Source organism: Seriola aureovittata, chromosome 10 (assembly GCF_021018895.1).
Source record: "Seriola aureovittata isolate HTS-2021-v1 ecotype China chromosome 10, ASM2101889v1, whole genome shotgun sequence".
Classification (NCBI taxonomy): Eukaryota; Metazoa; Chordata; class Actinopteri; order Carangiformes; family Carangidae; genus Seriola; species Seriola aureovittata.
In genome coordinates, this window is record NC_079373.1 from 1,860,281 (window position 1) to 1,881,428 (window position 21,148).

Here is a 21,148-nt window from a genome sequence, read left to right on the forward strand (position 1 = left end):
AAGAGAACTCAAAAATTGAAAGCAAGTGGAAATCCACCAAATTGCAAGTTTTCCTCCAACTTCTTAAAGGCTGTATGAGGGACTATAAATATTTCTCCACTCTGATTTCAAATAATTCCAGCATCCCGTTTAAGACTATTGAACACATTGTTGGTGCCCCCCAGAACTCTGACATTTCTCCATCTCCAGAACTGTGTAATAATTATATCAGATCAATGTACAACAGCAATCAACCACTTGTGGATGCCTGCTCCAACCTCTGGGAGATTAGCAGAATCCACACCTAGCCCATTTAGTAGCCAGCTCTCCTCCTTCAATCAAATTACCCTTGAAACTTTATTAAAAATTACAAATAGCATGAAGCCCTCTACTTGCCCCTTGGAAATTTTCCCAACTCAATTTTTGAAGGAGGTTCTCCCTATTGGCCCTCACATTTTGTCACATTGTTAACAGCTCCCTGAATTTGGGGTCTTTTCTATATTAAAACTACCTTAGTCTCTCCCCTCTTTAACAAAGGACCCATCTCCAAATCCTATCTATCTATCTATCTATCTATCTATCTATCTATCTATCTATCTATCTATCTATCTATCTATCTATCTATCTATCTATCTATCTATCTATCTATCTATCTATCTATCTATCTATCTATCTATCTAATCCTATAGGATAATTTCAAAGGATTAGATGTATTTTTATAGGGTTAATCATTAGTCCTTTAGTTCTTATAGTACCATAGGATATATCCCAATTGTATAGGATTTTATCCTATATATATTATTATAGTATATAACCTATAGGATTATATATAAGATTTTATCCTATAGGATTATATGATGCATCCTCTAGAATTAGATTTTTAAATTTTTTTTCTTTTTGTAAAAACAAGGACAACAACAACTTTTACCTGGATATGAAGTTGTGTGCCTGCATCGTGTCCCAGCCTCTGTTCTGTTGATCTGTTCCTGCCCTGCTGACTGTTTTTGGACCAACTGTCAGTTCTTGATTCACTCTTTGCTCACTCTGCTCACATGTTGTTCTTCAATAGTAAGTCCTTTAATTGTACCTACGCAAGCTCAGTGTGTGTGTGTGTGTGTGTGTGTGTGTGTGTGTGTGTGTGTTTCGCTCCTCCCCCCTGTTGAATCATTAACCTTCTCTGTCCATGACTTTGTTTTCTTTCTTTACCTGTTGCTTGTTCTCATGTCCGAGAACAGAGCAGAGTCTCAGCAGACTGCTGCAGCACCATCATGAGTTAATTCAAACTACTGTAGATAATCACACACCTCACACGAACGTCCCGCTCACAGTTGTACTTCATCTGTTTTAGGGATTAATTCCCTGTTTGCCACATTGTCCTTTGTTTTTCTCTTTCTGTGTTAAAATGTAGATCAAAGTGTACTGGAGCAATGAGAGAACTACACTGCTGTTGCTTAGTTGCCCGTTGCCACAGCAACCACTCATCCACTCTCATAATGTAATAGAAACAGAAATCACTGCTACGGTGTGCTGGACAGAAACCTCTTATCTGTGTTGTCTTTATTCCTGCATTCATCCACCTGATCTTACTACAGAAGGATGAAACATTAAGTCAAACCTGTAGCAGTTAGTCCAGGCTACACCACAACACACACACTTCATGTCCTGGTTCATCAGGCCATAACCATATCTGTGCTGTCCGTGTCCGCAGCTCTGGGTGTGTATGTGTGTATATGTGTGTGTTTTCTTGGATGCTTGTTCACAGACTGCTGCTGCATCATTGTACATCTATATTTGTCAGGACTCACTGGTGCAGTAAATTTTCCAGCCCCTGTGGGAGAAAATGCATTGGTTGTCCAGGTATATGTACTCTGCTCATTGTATTCTGTATCAATGGTAACTGTGAAACTATACTGTATAACCTTATTCTCAATATTTCATATCATGTACGTTTTAAATGCCCCCATCTAGGGGAAGGGTGTTGTGGTGGAGTGTGTAAGAATAGGAAAACCTTTGGGGAAACAGGAAAACTAAGTAGAAACCCAACATTACTGGAGAGATACTAAATCTGAGCTCTTAGATCATGGCTAGAGATTGGCAGGCAGATGTGCATCAGGTCACACTCACACAGTCCTTATCCTTAGTTGGCAGGTGAGAGATATTAATATGTTATGACTTATAACATAATCATAATACATAAAGAAAAAAAAATCAGTTGTGCATATCTAAGTTCCAAAATGACAACTATATGATGTTCATGACTGAGCATGTTCTTTTGCATTTGTTAAAAGTAAGTTATGTAAGTGGCTCTCCTCAGATACTTTAAGTGCACAAGGATGAATGAGGTTGTGAAAACATAAATCCTATGACGCCAAACCTCTCAGCTTAACAACACCTTGGCTGGGTCATCTCGACCTGGTGTGGCTCAGGAAGGGAGCGGAGGAGAATGAATATAATATAGAAATAAAAAATAAAAAAAATATATAATTATTCTTTGTGTTGAAACCAGATGCCTGTAGCAACAGTCCCACGGATGCATCTAACCCCCCCCCCCCCCCCCCCCCCCCCCCCCACATGTAATTCTGAGAATATCCGTGTGCTAAATGAGTCCTCATCTACAACTGATTCTAATTCACCTATTTGGAGGATTTCTGTGGAACCTCAAACAGTCAGATTGGGGACCTGATTTAGTTTCAGTTGTGAGAAGTGCAGCTTTAAAACTTTGAAGTTTGCTGATATTGAAACCACAGCGGAGAGAGAGTGCTGGTGCAGTGTGAGTTGGTGTGATACTGAGCTATCTGTGTTCACAGCAGCAGCTTCACAGCAGAGTTTGTGTGTTTGTGTTTGTGTTTGTGTGTGTGTGTGTGTGTGTGTGTGTGTGTGTGTGTGTGTGTGTGTGTGTGCATCTTTGTAGGCTAAGTATCTGTGTCCATCTCTGTCCATGGAGGACAGATGTATTCTTCTCAGAGGAGCTGTCCTGCTTCCAAAAGACTAATATACACCCTCTTGTACCATCTATCTCACACACACACACACACACACACACACACACACACACACACACACACACACACAGAGGAAAATCTGAAACAATAAAATGTACCAAATGATCTTCAGAGAAGAGAGTGATGGTAAATGTGAGACTGAGGTGTTGTAATGTTGAATAATGCTTGTGGTGCAGTCACTCAACAGCCTATGTGAAATCAGCCTGAGTAACTAGTACTGTAACTAATTACTATTTCAAAATAAGTAACACAATCACATCTAAACAGACCCATAACTGGTTACATTTGAATTGGACAATTACAGACCAGAGCAGACAAAAGCAGCTGTCACCTGACTTAACCGAGCATCAGTCAACGACTAACAGTCGTTATTTCTCATTTATTTTTCGTTACTCAAGGTCAAGGTCAAACACATTCCAGTGAGCTGTGGTCTGTGTGCTGGTGTGAGGACCTTTTCCTCCTCAAAGACTAGTCATTTTAATCTTCTGAGGCTCCTGGTAAAACAAAACACCTCTGGGACATATGATGAGTGAAATAATCACTCAGCCACCATGATAAATGAAACCTTGTACAGTATCTACTGTGGAACTGCTGCTGTGTCACATATAAACCCAGCCTGAAAAAAACTTTGTGTATTTTACAGCATCGATTATCTTCCACTTTTCAACGAGGGTCTTTAAAATGAACAATTGGATGTTTTTCCATATGATGTTTTTATATAATACAGACATGTGATGAGTGAAATAATCATCAACACCATGACTGAGTGTTTCCACCTTGAACTGCAGTGAACCAATGACAGTCTCATAAACACAGATTCAGACAGCCAGGGTTTCATACATCACAAACCTAAGGAACCAATCCTGTCAACTTGTGGGGACAGGGGGTGGGGCTAAATAAACCTGAAACCTTGTCAGTACAGAGAGAGAGAGTTAGCATTAGCACAAGCACTAACACTGTGTCAGCCACTGCCAGTTACAAGCTAACAAACAACATAAACAAATAAAGGATGCTAACTGCGCTAACCATTATGATATGTCTGCTCGTCTCTGGTTCTGGTCTCAACAGACTCCTCATCTCTCTAAAATAGTGCCCCTACACCAGCAGGTGTACTCGGCCTTGGTTGTCATGGTTACAAAAATAAACACACGGACTGCCCTCCGATCCACAGTGTACATAAACAGTACTCCCTGCTCAATGCTCCCTGCTCAGGGAATATCAGTTAAGGGAACTTCCCTTGACAAAATTCCTCCATTCAGAACACCCTGCAACTGCTGAGCGGTTGTTCAGTTCTTCCCTGCTCAGTTCTCAGCTCCCTTTGAACTGAGCACCTTTCGCTCCCTAGGGTTTGGAATCTTTCTAAACATGGCTGAATTCCCTGTGCAGTCCACTTTGCGGGGAACTACTAGGCGATCGGAACACACCCATGGACTGTAGCTGTGTACCTACCTTTGTCGCCATGGTTACGTTAATAACGGTCATGGCTTGGTTGGGTTTAGGAAAAGATGGTGATTCTGGTTAAAATAAGTATTACTTCAACATCGAACAGTCTTTGTTGTTTACAACGAACGTTCATGGATAATAGAAACAACATAAACTGCTGGTTTCACATGGGAATCGAACACGGCTCTCCTGTGTTATATTCATCCATCCACCACGACCTCCTCCTGACGTGGACTCTGTCTCTCTTTATACTACGTCACCGCACTTTTCCCTTTGCTCCTGTCGTCATTACTACGACCACTAGATGTCGCCTAGCAACAAAACCTAACTATGGGTCATAGTAACCTGCTGCACAGACGACCTGTGGGCTCGTTTCTTACGGGAGGACAGTCTCGTGTAAAACAACATGTAGAATCTACTAGAAAAGAAACCCAACATGAGAAGCTTTGTCCTCCCTCCAATAGAAAGAGGATATGACAGAAACACGTTTAATGCTGCCACTGTACAACAGCTCTCATGTGGCCTGTTGACTCAGTGCACAATTAAATATCAATGTAAAATGGTGCCAAGCTGTTTATAGTATCCAAAGGGCTTCCTGGATCTCTGAGGGTCCATATACTGTAAAATGATGATTAAATTCTCCTTATCCTAATGACTGAAATTGCCACAGTAAAATGTATAATTGTATAAAATGGCTCCCTCCTCTTTCACTTAATGAACCTCACGATGAAAAGTTTTCTGAGGAGACAACAGAGGGTTTTGACAGAGTCAGCGAGCAGGGACAGTGAAGTCCTGACAGCTTCACTCCATAATCTGACCCACGATCCTGTTTAAGACCATGAACCCGAGCTCAGCGGAATCTCTTCACCTGGGAAAATGTAGTTTGATAAAAAAAATACTTGACTAAATCTCCACTTGTTTCTGAAGCTTTCAGCTGTAAATAAGAATTAGCTTATTCAATCAAAATTCAAAGAGGTCCAATTAGACAGAATTAATAATAATGAATGACTTATTTTCTCATTTCAAGGAAAATAAGAGCTTTGCTTTTCAAAAATTAAGTGCTTGATTTTATGAAAATTAAATAAAAAGGTATGTAGGTAGGGCACCTCCTTTTCTTTTTTTTCCATCTTGTCTCTCCCCTGTATGTGTATCTTACTCCAGTTTCAGTGATTGGCTGAGCAGCATCATGTGATCTGATTTTCAACACATGCAATTGGTTTATGAGTTTCCCAAGTTGCTAAACCAGAGCTGCAAAAGCTTGTAAAGCTCCACTGGTTGAAATAGAAACACAAAATTTGATCATTCTCAATAATTTATAGGTTGTAAATCCAGTCCACTCGGACCCAGACTCTGGCCTGGCATCAGTCATATTAAAGAGTTTGTCATAAGGACATTCAGAGTTTATGGACCCAAATGAGCATCTCCTGCCCTCCCACATTTATAGTGTCCCACATACAGGAAACAGAGAGTGCTTTCTAAACAAAGATGTCTCAGAGATGTATGGTCACATGGTCAGCTCCAGAGGATCAATGGACGCAAATAAAAAAACATAATCTCCATTTTATTCCAATAAGACTTCATCTCTATGTTGGTATGTATATATAAAATGAAACCGTGATTATCCCTGAGGTTTGAACCCTCGACTCTCTGTCTCACACACACTAACGTATCCCGCTCTTTCTCTGTTTCTCTTTAGATATAGAATCATAAATCACAAGCCACATGAATAGGAACCAGCAGTGTATCTGAAATAACATGAAATGAACTGTCCAACTCTTCTGTAGCCTGTGTGATAATGATCAGTAAATGTTTGTAATGTGATTTTGTTCAATCCCCAGATTTATATTTGATAGAATGGAAGAATAGTGACACGTGAAAATTGAAGGAACCATGGTGTACTCCACATTTAGTTATCGTTAGTGTTTGTATTTTTTATTTTCTGTCAATATTAACACCATTAAGTTTATATGTTGTTTCATTAAATGGCTTACAGTCATGGTGGAAGGAGGATGTGTTATTTTTGTGAGTAAACTCTATAGAGAATGATTCTTTTCTCAAGTCTGAAACAAAGGGAGAAGATCGGTACCACCGGGGAAATAAACCTACTGCGATTGTTTTGCACTTATTTTCCATTTTGTTGTTTTTGTCCACATGCTGTTTGTTCTTTCTTTCACTACATGCTCCAAGTAACTTTTTCAGTTAAGCACAGAAGACATAATCTGTCCAACGACGCCTACAGAGAAAATCCTGCTGTTAGACTGCTGAGCGCTGAACAGCTGAGAGAAACTACTGGAGCCAGTTGTGCTGTCCGAAACACCCAAATCATCTGGAGGGATGTTATAGGATGTTTGGACCAAAATCCCTTTAAGTGTCCAACTGTGTGCTTGGAATATATCCGAAAGACTTTATACAAACATCATTTTTGGACTTTTGGATTTATTCAAGCCAGGAGAGCCACTGCACTTTGTTGGAGGAGTGTGGACACGCCATCATTGAGAATGTCGGTCGAAAGACTAACGTACATTACTATGGGCGAGGAAAGACTTTCTTCAACTTTGGAACTATACATAAATATCATAAAAGATGGAAATATAGGCCTGAGCTGAAAGCAAACTGTGAACAATTGCAGGGACATATTGTTTTTTTGTCTATATTTGATCTGATATTAGTGCAGGTGTGAGTGTATGTGGTTGTGTGAGTATGTGTAATGTAGGTATTTTCGATCCCAAATTGCTGTATTGTTACTGCATGTTGCAATCTGTATGAGATGTGATAATAAAGATATTGGGGAAAAAAAAAGGAAAATCTGTAAATCAGTAGGTGAGATGTTAATATTCTGCTCCTGTCAAGATGATGTCGAGATAAAATATTTAATCATCAAATTTCATTTGCAGACAGATCAATATCATTAGCAGTAGTCGTATAATAATCTAATCATATTCTCTCCCAACGTTGACCAACTCATTACCCAGTTTATTTCATCAGCTGTTGATTAACACTTCTGCTCTGATTACCAGACATTACATACACAGTGTATTTGTAGTTAGTAGTTGATACGTCTTTATTCAGACTTAGCTGTTGTCTTGTTGTGTTCCTCTGAAGTAAAAGTCAAATATCTACTGAATCAACGAGCCATGGCTTTTGATATTAGACTGATTGGATTCATTATATTAAAATGAATTCCTCTTTGAAGGTGGTACCCCTCCCCCTTCAAATGGGAGCCAAAGTGTGTGTGTGTGTGTGTGTGTGTGTGTGTGTGTGTGTGTGTGTGGTGTGTGTGTGTGTGTGTGTGTGTGTGATGGTAGTGAACACCACACCAGGTTTAGAGGGGATCAGTGTCAGGTGACTCGTGGACCTGCTCTACCTCCACAGCTAACCTCCATATGACTTATATCATGTGACAGAATATGACATTAAATGGCATGTCGCGATCTGATATGACACATCTCATGACAAGTCATTAGATGTTACATGATGGACATGATATCCTTTCTAATAAAGTCACTCTGCTGACAAACATCTGAACCCTGCATCTCCTGGAGCTGTGATCCAACCACAGCCCCTGATCTGTCCACACTCCCTCCTCCTCTCTGCCTCTGATGCCCCTGGTTTTCCTCTGGCGTCCGGCCAGATGATGGGGTGTACAGAGCCCAGCCAAGTGAGTTCTGCTGCTGCCACTGACTGCGTGAAGGAGCAGAAATTTAGGGCATGAATCATGCAGGGCACATAAAAACAAACTGCTATGAAAATATTCATCTGTGTATCTCCAGTTTAGTCCAGACAGAAACGACACCATTTTATTTACTGAGAGAAAGATGGACAACAACCTCCACAGCGGTAGGTGTGTTACTGAGAACTGAGACTCTGGGACTGTCTGTGAAGGTGAACTGTGATAAAAACACCAGCAGCCATGTGTTTGTTTATGATAGTATCAGTTTCAAACGGCAGCAGCTTTATGTCAGAGACAGAGACAATAACAGCAATAATCACAAGAGGAGAGAAACAGGACGTTTCCTCACTGAGGAGTCAGGGAATCCTCCTCCTTCATATCTATATCTGTGATATAAAGACTATACTCAATAAACAGGAGACTGTACTTATTATTGCAATTATCATAACGACATGCTGAGTCAGCAATGGTACTACTCAACCCACTGATGTGTTTTTTCTAATAGTAACTGAAAAAGAAGACACAGGCTGCCACATGGAATATAAAGGTGACATCAGGAAACACCATGTTGTACTTCTGTCGATGTTAATGGCTGATTGGTGAACAGGTCGAGTTGTGTGAGGTCACAGAGCTCAGGTGCCGGTGAGGATGCCCTTATCCTGTTTAAGGTCATGATCACCCCCGATAAGACTTGAAGTGACCCAATGTATTTCAGATACGCCACTCACTTTGACTAATCTGTAATCTGTAGTGAAATATATTTTAAAAACAAGACTCAACACTGAGCAGAGATAAACATGATGCTCAATACTGATCTCTTTACACACAAGTGTAAATAAACCTGAAACCTTGTCAGCACAGAGAGAGAGAGTTAGCATTAGCACAACCACTAACACTGTGTCAGCCACTGCCAGTTACAAGCTAACAAACAACATAAACAAATAAAAGATGCTAACTGCGCTAACCGTTCTGATCCGTCTGCTAGTCTCTGGTTCTGGTCTCAGACTCCTCATCTGAGTCTGGGTCTGACTGAGGCTCAAACATGTGGCTGAGTCTCTCTGATGTTTCCTCCTCTAACCATCTTGATGCTCTCTGCTCCTTCACCTGTCCACCTGGAGACAGCAGGTGGTGGGCGGGGCTCAAGGCCTGATCCACATTTCTCTATCAGGAAGTAAGAGGAGATGAGCTTCAGACCCAGTTTGGGATTTTTTTTTTCTCACTTTTTTAAGTGAGAAAAACCATCTTAAATTAAATTTCAATCATAGCAGAGATTTTTACAGAGTTTAAAACATGTTTGGAGGAACGTAAAAGAAAGGACCACCTTCTTTTTACTGTGAACCTGCTGGAAACAGAGAAGTGTCATCAGCTTTACACTGATCTAAAAAACCTGCTAAGATCTGAGTTTTGTCGTCAATGTGAAAAGGTACAATCAGCATTCAGCCCCGGATCACATGACTCTGCAGTAGTCTCAGGTATTTATCAAGAGTGATGTAAACATGACAAATTCACTAATTTCAGAGCACAAACACAGTAAACACACCTGTCACCTGTCCAGCATGAGCTGCTCAACCAGAAACCCCACGCCTAGACATTCCCCTGAAGTGAGCCACAGCCCCGAGACATAACAGGATTAACTCTAATCCTAGTACATGTCTAGACCTCTTATGGTCAAATGCTGATTTTATAACTCTGACGTCATCTGACAAAACCACCAAAAACATAAATGAAAGACATGAAATTAAAATGTAAAGATAAAAGACTTAACTGTGATTTCAGCTGTATTTACTGTTTTTTTGTGGCTTTTGCCTTTATTACAGTCATAGTGAGAAATAGAGAGAGAGAGAGAGAGAGAGAGACAGGCAGCAAAGGATCATAGGCCGGACTTGAACCTGGGACGACAGGTCAAGTATCTAAATGCTGAAATGGCACTGGCAGCCACTGGGGCCCGAGACAGACTCTCTGTCTTATTTAGTCTCTGACACAGAGCACAGCCTCCGTCTGGACCCACAGGAGTTTAGTCTTTATTTTCTTCAACTCCAGAACGTCACAGACTTTTATTAGAGGCAGGTCTTTATGTCTAACTCCCTCTGTTTGATATGTAGAGTTGGTCATAGTCGTTAGTACGAAGCCTCGTTACTGATGACTTCTCTCCCTCCCTCTCTCCTGCTCTCTTTCTCTGTGTGTCTTATGTTTAGTTATTCCTCTGCCTCCTTTAGTAATAACGATACATTGATTGAAAGTAGTTTATTTGCTGCAATGGAGGCGAGGCTCAGTGTATTGGAAGCGCTTTTCCTCTTCCCTGCAGTTCCTGAGCAGGCGGGAAACCAGAGCAGCTGAGTAGACTGTGGCTCAGTACTCCACTGACCGGTGACGGAAATATCATCAGTCAGTCAGTCAGTGACATTCACGATTATAAGGCTGGCCCCACCGTTGTGGTCCAACCAAAAACACACAATTACAGACTGAATTGTCTTATCTATCTTGTCTGAATTATCTGTCTGTGTGTGTGTGTGTGTGTCTGTAACCACATATGATGACGTTGCTCCCTGCAGGTGTGTGTCCGTGTCCTCTCAGTCTGAACACAAAGACAAACTCGTTGGCCACTGTGAAAGGAGTCAATCGACTCTTTTCAGCCGGCTTTTTACCCGTGTTTGAAAACCTGCTTTTGGAGTAAATGTAGGTGTGAACAGGGAGTAAAAGAGCAGAATGAACTTACAGTTCAAAGAGCTGCAGATGTTCAAAGGTCTGCCAGGACAGCGTGGTCAGCATGGGGTTCTTGGACAGGTTTCTGAGGGAGAGAGAGAGAGAGAAAGACAGAGACAGGTGTCAGAAACTTCACCATGACGACAGGAGATCAGAGTTGTTCCACTTCCTGTTTATTGGTGTGTTTATTATGTCAGTGGTGTTCATCGGAGTTACATAAGTCATGATGTCTTTTCCTCTACAGCCACAGCTTCTGTGACTCAGTCAGGGTTTCTGTCATCAGTCTGTCTAATGAAGGTGTTAATTATCCACATACTAAGGTAAATGTTCTAATTAAAACATGTAGATTATTCTATTTTAAAAGAGAAAGAGCACACGAAACACACTGAAACTGCTCCACCTGTTTAAACAATAACCACATCCAGTCTCTGACATCATTAACCTTCAGGGCATTTCTCATTTGCAGCCATTTAACCTTTGTTAGGCATAATTACAGCTTTTGTAATAGATGGAACCTTTAGACTCTGTCATCCTCTAAAGTTTAGATAATAAAGTAGAAAACTGGAATCATCACCACGTGGTTTTATGCCTCTGCCAACCACTCGAGTTACAAGAAATATGGTCACAATCTAACCTTTCTGATTTGTAGTATCACAGTGAGGTTGACCTTTGACCTTTGGATATAAAATGTCATCACTTGATTTTATCCTTATAGAGTAAGGTAGTAGTATTTGAGTTAAAATGTGTCATAATTAGTGGATGAATTTGTGAGTTAAGGCCAAAAACATGTTTTGTGAGATCAGAGTGTGTCAAAAGTGATGAAATAATAAATAATGATATTTTGAACTTGAACTTTGACCTTCAACCACCAAAAATTTCAACAGTTAAGTCAAAGCGGACATTTGTACCAAATTTGAAGAAATTCCCTCAAGGCGTTATGGTGCTATTGCGTTCACAAGGACAAAACCATGTTTTGTGAGGACACCATGACCTTTGACCTTTGACCAACAAAGTCATCAGTTATCAGTTCATCTTTGAGTACAAGTGAATGTTTGTGCCAAACTTGAAGAAGTACCATCAAGGTGGAATACTGTTATAAATGTTATAAATGTCACCATCTGGATATCACACCTGTAGACACACCTATACACACACACACACGCACACACACACACACACACACCTTTTCCCTGAGTCATTCACGGCTACAAAAACACACAGACAACAACACTATACGTGAACTTTACACAGTCACAACTAATTTCTCCTTATAACCCTGTCTGAGTCGCAATAACATACAACACAAAGACAGGTGTCTGTCTCCATGGCAACATAAAGCCAACCATGAAGAGGTGTGCAGGCTGCTGAGGTGGAGGGACAAGACACTGTCATCCAGATCATGATCATTATTATCTGTGTCACTTTGTGTGTGTGTGTGTGTGTGTGTGTGTGTGTAGGTGTGTGTGTGTGTGTGTGTGTGTAGGTGTGTGTGTGTGTGTGTGTGTGTGTGTGTGTGTGTGTGTGTGTGTGTGTAGGTGTGTGTGTGTGTGTGTGTGTGTAGGTGTGTGTGTGTGTGTGTGTGTGTGTGTGTGTAGGTGTGTGTGTGTGTGTGTGTGTGTGTGTGTGTGTGTGTGTGTGTGTGTGGTGTGTGTGTGTGTGTGTGTGTGTGTGTGTGTGTGTGTGTGTATGTGTGTAGGTGTGTGTGTGTGTGTGTGTAGGTGTGTGTGTGTGTGTGTGTGTGTGTGTGTGTTTGTGTTTTTGTGTGTGTGTTTGTGCGTGAGTGTCACCATCCTGCTGGATTAATCTGCCACTGAAAATATTCTCCAACAAAGTCACTGTTTCCAGTTTGATAAAAACCGAAACTTGTGTTGTCATGGTTGCTAGGCCACAGGAGCTGGACTCGGGTAACGGCGGTCTTCACCAGTCTGAACACTGTCTTAAATTTCAGTGATACGTCACACAATGCTCATTAAAATACCTGAGCGTTAATGCTTTCTTAAATTAAACCCCTTAAACTTGAAGTTTGTAGCTTCACTAAAAACATTTCGTGGCTCATTATCTTGTGATAATGAGTTGTTAACACCAAGTCATCGGATAACAGCTTGACATCTTGAGTTCTGATTTTTGGCTGACAAACCAACAATAGACAGAAACCATGAGTTGGAGTCAGAGCCACTGCACTAGCATCAGTTTACAGGTGGAAATAATTCAATTAAATGGATCATTTTTCATATTAGTGGTGAACAGGATTGTTGTAAACGTTCATGGCATAACAAAACACACACACACACACACACACACACACACACACATACAATCACACACACACTGACTCACATACAGAATGTAAATCAAAGCAGAGGCTGCTATATACAAACAGTTTGATACTGACTGCTGTGAGGTTAGAGGGTGGAGCTGGACCAGAGGAAGACAGGATGAGACAGACAGAAAAATAAGGAAATGGGGGAGGAGACAGATGGAGGAGAAGGAGGTGAGACTGATGGTGAGAATGAGAAAGAGACTCGGGAGAGTCAGGTTTCTCTCCAGAGTCACCTTCAAGCCTGGTCTCACACACACACACACACACACACACAAACACGTGCACACAGCGACTGTCTCGCAACATTAGTGCATCATGGGGACAGAAGGATGAATGCGTCTCTCAGAAATAATCCCTGTGATTGTATCTGAAGTGAAGACTGTGCCACAGACCTGAACTACTCCTGTCATTATATGGGTCCTCAGGGAAGCAGTATTGTAAAGTCATAAGTACTCAAACACAACAGAGTACTGAAACACAGTTTTGAGGAACATTCTATTCCATTACATTTTAATACTATAGTTACCCTTTGGATGGCCCCAACCCCTAGGCTGAGAAGCAGTGGACTAAACATTCTCAGTGTATCTGACGTTAAAGCAGCTGCAACAACAAAGTCACTCAGTATCAATGATCTGATGATGTCAGAGAGACAGTTTACTTTACTGTGACCACAGGAAGTACATTTACTGTAATACTTTTACCATGATACTCTAGCTACAGGAAGCACTTTTACTGTGATACTTTTACTGTGATACTTTAACTACACAAAGTACTTTTATTTTGATACTGTCACTACAACAACAAGTATTTTTACTGTGATACTAACTACAGGAAGCTGATAAGACTTTTAATGTGTTAGGATGTTTTGAGTATTTTTCTTGGTACTTTTACTTTAATATTAAAACATTCACTATTAAGATTTGTAGTCTGTTTTGGTTTTCCAGCGCGTGCATGCGTGTGTGTGTGTGTGTGTGTGTGTGTGTGTGTGTGTGTGTGTGTGTGTGTGTGTGTGTATGTGTGTGTGCCCGCACGTATGCTTCTTGACTAACATGCATGGGATCTTGATTTATGAGCATGAGTCCAAACCCCTGGGACTAAACTCTGATGATTCATTCTTCACAGTTGATATCTAAACATGTTTGCTCTCAGCCCTCAGGGAAAAAGACTCTGTGTGTGTGTGTGTGTGTGTGTGTGTGTGTGTGTGTGTGTGTGTGTGTGTGTGTGTGTGTGTGTGTGTGCGTGCGTGCGTGTGTGTGTGTGTGTGTGTCGTCCTGAATATGTATGCTGTGCTGGCACTCAACATTTGCATGATACCATGCAGATGTAACTCTCTCTGCATCTGTCAGCTCCTCAGCTTCTGTGACTAAACCCTTCCTGTATAATGTGACACTGCACTGGACCTGTCTCACCAGCTGCTCACAGACTTTAAAACACCACACACCAACATCGCTTACAGCATCACCTGGTGAATTATAGCAACTTATATTCAAACTTTTTCCAGAAAGAGCCACAAGTTTGTTCTGTAGCCATAGAGCTGATCCATATTATTTGTTACTATACAGTGTATTTATGTTTACACTCAGTTTGCTTGACTGTTTGTGTGACTATCTGCTTTGAGTGAGGCATAAAAGATATGAGATGTTCCAACAAGTTACAAATCAGTACAAATACATACTGATCCCAGAACAGTCCTGGCTAAAATAAATGCTGTGCAGTGGTATAACTACAGTTGGACATGTAAAGAGCCCAAAGGCCCACAGAGCCATCAAAGGGCCCCTGTATCCCATAGAGGGTCCTGTGAGTCCATCAGTGAGTGATGTGTGTAGCTGCTGCTGCAGTGTGGTGGGGTTACTGTATATTTGAAGTGTTCTCAGAGGGCTGCTGTCCATGGTGCTGACCATCTGTTAGAGCTGCAGTGGACAACTAACTTTTCTACTTACATTCTGTGACTGTTCGCTGGTCTGTTATGAAAATGGTAATTTACACATCTATATCACTGCAGCATGATGAGAGGTTAAACCACTAAACACCAGCAGATTCTCAGCTTCTGTTGAGTTGCTCTTTCAGGGAGTAAAAACATTCAACAGTCTGGTGACTGATTAACATTACAGTTTTCTAAGATGACCTGACACTGGCACTAGATTATTCATGACTACAGTTCATCCTCAGGGGAACATGAATGTCAGAACAATATTTTGTGCATCCAGGGTCCAGGTTCACATCCAGAGTCCAGGTTGACACCAGTGAAAGATGGTGGTTTAAGTTACATGTAAATAAACAGGTTGTAAACTTTCCCTGTATTATACCAGACCAGGATCTTTGACCTGAACCAGGATCTGTGAGAGTCTAAACAGAACCATAAAACAGTTCAATAAAGCTGGAGTCATTACGAGAGGAGATTGTACTTTGAGATCAGATATTTTGGCAGAAAAACACATTGTCTGCGAACATTTGATGCGCCAGAGAACCTCAGGGGAGGTGCAGCGTGAGAAAATATAAATTAGAAAAAATAACTTTAAACACCTGCTTAGCTAAACTCAGCTATGAATCTGGCAAAATTGATTTTTAGTAGCTACAGTGAGAGAGGAGACAGAGTCCGGCGCGAGCAGAAAACGGAGGAAGTACGTTTATTCCCACGGGGCTCTGTCTTACACCAGGTGCAAAGCGCAACACAAGTGTCATTGCTAGTTTCAGACCAAGGCAGTTGTGTCATTGTTTGCCATGGCAGACACTTTTTGTTAGAGTTTGTTTGGACTTTTATCACTTCCTGTTTTATTTTGTAGTTGGTTTCCTTGTGTGTCTCAATGTTTTTACTTCCTGTCTTGGTCCTGTTTCTGTGTGGTGATTGTCTGCCCCGCACTAATGTGTTTCACCTGTGTTCAATCACCCTGTGCCCCCCTTGTGTCTATATAGTCTTTGTGCTCCAGTTTGTCTGTTGAGGTCTTGGTTTTCCTCGATCTGTTCACGTCTGGTTTGTCCTCATCTGTTCACGTCTGGTTTGTCCTCGGTCTGTTCACGTCTGGTTTGTCCTCGGTCTGTTCATCTTGCCTGTTCTTGTCTCCTGTTGTCATCCCCTGTGTTTCCTTGTGTTTTGGCCTGTTGTTCTTGTGTTTCCCTGTGCTTCACCAGTGCTGTGTAAGCTCTTTTGTTTAATAAACATTTTGCACCGTCTCCCCTGTGTTGGCTGCATTTTGGGTCCAGCCTTACCCGCATAGTGACAGATCGAGACAAGTTGTCATTTTTCTGTCCAGCGCCCACGTTGTTTAAATAGCAAATACACACTTGTGCTCATCTGAGCACCCATTGGCATGTTGGTCTTAAAATGAGGTGAGGTCAGGAGCAGTGTTGGTGCATTGTTATCTTGGAGTCAGCGGAAAGTGATTGACCAGCAAAAACCTTGTCTGACATCAGGGGTGCAGTATTATCATTATTATTTTAAGGAGCATTATCAAGAGTAATATGTGCAAACATACAGGGGAGCACAGAGTGCACACACTCTGCATTTCACTCTGCCTGTTACACACAAGCACAGTGAACTGAAGAAGAGCTTAGATGTTGGGATAAGTCAGGTGGACAATACAATACAGCCTCAGAAGGTCAGAGCATCTTTGTGACATGTCATGTGTCACGGATGTCTCTTGTATGAGACTCTGCAGAGAAGCGGTCTTTCTTACTTCCTGGTAAGTCCACAATGTTGTGACTTGTGCTGTTACTTCTTTGTAGAGCTGTGAGGAGAGCACTGATTCACAGGCACAATGTTGAGACAGCGATATGAAAAGCAGCGCTGTGAATGGTGCGCAGTGAAGATTTCGTTCGGTGTCCGACTTCCTGTGAAGTGTTCAATAATTATTTGACTTAAATTGCACAGAAAGGCCTCTCAATGTATTATGTGGAATTTTGTTTGAAAGATTTTTAAAAAGTAAAGATAAAGATGATAAAGAAATGTTTTTAAAAAGATGTTTAAAAAATGAAGATGTTTGAAATGTTTAAAAAAGGGAAGATGTTTACAATATGTTGGGCGGTCCCATACTTTTATTAGTAAGGGAAGATGTACAATATTAAAGATAAATGTTAGCATGTTGATGTGCTGTACCAGAGTTAACCTGGAGGTCACAATGAAACACACACACACGGCACTAAACACACAAAACATGTAATACATTTATACACACATATAGATCACACACATGTAAGACTCTGTCCTACATCCCAAAGAGGGAGGGGGAAGCGAAAACAAAGAAAAAGTGTGTCTTTCCTCAGAGGACAGTCTCCCTCTGGGGATCCAAAGCAGGATGGGACACAATGTTGTTGTAACATTGCCCTACATAAAAATCTGTCTAATTTAAAACCTTTATTGGAGGAGAGGAGAGAGAGAAAAAAGGGCAAACGGCATTATTAAGATTAATAATATTAACCTTATTTGTGCTTAGATCCAGCTCAGATCTGGACCTGGTGCCACAGATCCAGCTCAGATCTGGACCTAGTGCCACAGATCCAGCTCAGATCTGGACCTGGTGCCACAGATCCAGCTAAGATCTGGACCTGGTGCCACAGATCCAGCTAAGATCTGGACCTGGTGCCACAGATCCAGCTCAGATCTGGACCTGGTGCCACAGATCCAGCTCAGATCTGGACCTGGTGCCACAGAGCTGCTCACTTTGGATGCAGCTCTCGTCATTGAAGAGCTGATGATCTTACTGCACCAGGAGCAGGGCTGTAATATCTCCCTCTGCCCTCCACTCCTATAAATGTACACACTGATGGCTCTAGATGAAAGCACAAACACACACATACGCACACACACATGCGCACACACATGCGCACACACACACACACACACACTGTGGGCTGTGTGTAGAAGCTAACAGCCTCATACTCCTCTGTGTGAGGAAGGTGTCCTTTAGAAAGGTCAGCAGACTACAATACAGTACAGTCTCATATTTAAAACACTGTGTGTGTGTGTGTGTGTGTGTGTGTGTGTGTGTGTGTGTGTGTGTGTGTGTGTGTGTGTGTGTGTGTGTGTGTGTGTGTGTGTGTGTGTGTGTGTGTGTGTGTGTGTGTGTGTGTGTGTGTGTGTGTGTGTGTGTTATTACAATTTAGAACAAGCAACAAGGGAAATGAGACATGACCATGAGAAGGTCAGGGGCTGTGTGTGTGTGTGTGTGTGTGTGTGTGTGTGTGTGTGTGTGTGTGTGTGTATCTTGTTTACAGAGGTGTGTGTTTGTACATGTGTAGGTGTATAAATGTGTACATGTGACACTGTGTGGGAACACTCGACGCCGAAAATAACTCTCTCTCTTACACACACACACACACACACACACACACACACACACACACACACACTGAATGCTAACAGTGTATATATTATAGTAAACCAAGCCAATATTACCGCCAAACTATCATTGGGATTCAGAAAGTCTTCAGACTCTAGACCTCAGGCAGCCCTCAACCCTCCATCATGTAAAAACACAACTTTAGAATTTTACAAACGTATTAAAAAGTAAAAAAAATGGAATATCACATTTACATAGGTATTCAGACACGTTACCATGATGTACTGATCCATTTCTCTTGATCATTTATGAAATGTTTCTAGACCTCAAAAACATTTCTGCTACAGTGAATGTTCCTGTTGGTCTCCAGCCTTCTGACACGAAGAAGTGTGGAACAACCAGGACTCTTCTAGAGCCGGACCTGGACTAACTGAGCCATCAGGGAGAAAAGAGAAGACAAAAAACCTGATGGTCTCTCTGAACTCGGGAGAAACTTCCAGAAGAACAACCATCACCGCAGCTCTCTCTGATCTGGGCACCATGTCAGAGAGTCCAGAATAAGCTTCTCCTCAGGGACAGTTTGGAAAGAAGCAGCTAAAGGACTCTGAGACTGAGAGAAACCAGATTCTCTGGTCTGTTGAGACCAGGACTGAACTGTTTGGTCTCAGTTCTCAGAGTCACATCTGGAGGAAACCAGTCACCTCTCAACACCTGCCCAACACCATCCCAACACAGATTAGATTTTCTGAAAAGAAATAAATTGCATTTATGATAAACAATAATCTGTAATGTGCGAATTGCAGCACAGAATCCTTTCACAAGATGTTACAGCCACAGCTGGTGTCACTGAATTATGTTAGGATTGTGGTAAATGTATTTACAAACTAGAAGCGAGTTACTAGTTGACTATTTGGGGACTGGGCAACACATCAACATGTTACGGTCTCTCTTCAGAACTCTACGGTAACATCTTGTCACTGTCACTGTCCAAGGTGCTGATGCTGATCTTGGAACTGTGAAACTGTCCTCTCAAGACAAAAGTCAGCATCGGTTGTTGTGAAGGATGTCAGGGACTTGACTAACATGAGAGACTCTTTGTAACCATGACAACAAAGATTGTCTAATCTTAAGAAAGTACTTATTTTAACCCAAACCACAATCTTTCTCTAAACCTAACCAAGTAGTTTTTGTGTCTAAACCTAACTAAGCCATGGCCATTTATTACTGTAACCATGGCGACAAAGGTCCGGTACACCTGCCACTGTAATGCCACTATTTCTGGTGACACTCCTATGGGTCATTTCAGAGGATTGGAACAAATGACCTGTATGGTTGTTCTGGTTGGAGGAGTTGCTCTAGTCAGATACACCAACCTAAACCACGCAGGTCATGGTAAAGGTTAGAGAACTATCTTGGTGATGGTTAAAGAAACAACAGTGACTCTGTTTGAAACAGGAAACCTACGTGAACTTTGAGACAGTGTAACAACGTCAAATGACTTCCTCTTTTGCTCCCGTCATAATTAATACAGCCACTAGAGGGCAAAATCACTTTTAGACAAAGCACTTGCTTTGACTGATGCTGTCTGACATGACCACTAGATATCACTTAACAAGAAACTCTAACTATGATAATAAGCTGCTTGGACAAATAACTACTTATGTAGTTGCTTTTGATGGGAGGACAGTGTCCTTCACGAACATGTGTACGCACAGAGCTTCATGATTATTGCTGTAGGTCTTGTCCTATTCTATACTGAACATCATCCCCAAGCTGGGTCCTGATGATTCCTGTTTTTGCCTCTGTTGTGAGGCTGTGTCATCAAGCTCCATCCCTCTCCTTCCGTCTCCCCTTCACATCAGCTCAGTGTAGCTTTAATAAGACAGCATCATCACAGAGCCACCAACTCATCTGCATGATGATGGCACAACCCTTAGTATACTATTATCATACCCTCCACTCTGTTTGCATATCTGTGTGTGTGTGTGTGTGTGTGTGTGTGTGTGTGTGTGTGTGTGTGTGTGTGTGTGTGTGTGCACGTGTGTGTGTGTGTGTGTAGGTGGGGGGCTGGCTGAATCTCTGCATATGTTAAAACAAGCAGCTTTAAAGGGATAGTTCAGGTTATTTGACACGGATATTTGAAAAGAAATGCGTGTACATGTGTTAGTGTGTGTGTCCACATGCAACCTTGAACCTACTCTGACGAAGGAGATGAATTTGAAAGCTGCGATGAGAGTGATGGATGTAGAGAGACATTTTGTTTGTTGTATTTCACCTGCAGTTCATTCCTGAATAAACCAACCTCTGGCTCTGGAAACTGTTCAAGATAGTATCAGATATTTTGATCCCACTGACACTTCATGAGTCTGTGTGTCAGTGTAAACCACACTGAAGTTAGCTGTTAGCTGTTGTAGTGTTTATCTGATCCCTGATCATTGAAACCACTGAAGAGGTAATGTGGGTGAGAGTGGAAATGTGTGTCCATGTTGGTGAGCTAAACTGTTGTCCTGCCTGAAGATCATTTCATTATCAATTAGGGATGCCCCCTTCATTTTTTTGCAACCGTTACCGAGTGAAATCGGCCGATTACCATCATTTTTTGTCTTTTGTTATAGCAGCTGGTTTAGTGGGTGGTCAGTCTGTTTAGCTTTGTGGTGAACTGGGACCTGAGGACTGAAAAAAACATGCTTTTACATGTTCAACGGAGCAGAACAAAGCACTCCCAAAGAGCAATGCCGCAGTGTTGCATAGGTGT

The 21,148-nt window shown here is 41.6% G+C and overlaps 1 protein-coding gene across 2 annotated transcripts in view; it reads right to left on the bottom strand.

The window, feature by feature from the left end:
* Nucleotides 1-21,148, bottom strand: part of LOC130176465 (NT-3 growth factor receptor-like) — a 179,900-nt gene that overhangs the window by 90,609 nt on the left and 68,143 nt on the right. Inside the window, exon 4 of one of the 2 annotated variants that reach the window (XM_056387579.1) lies at nucleotides 10,811-10,882. In XM_056387579.1, coding sequence (XP_056243554.1) covers nucleotides 10,811-10,882 — 72 coding nt within the window. Of the gene's footprint in view, nucleotides 1-907; nucleotides 1,262-10,810; nucleotides 10,883-21,148 lie in introns of those variants that run through there. The other variant, XM_056387580.1, reaches the window with a different exon arrangement.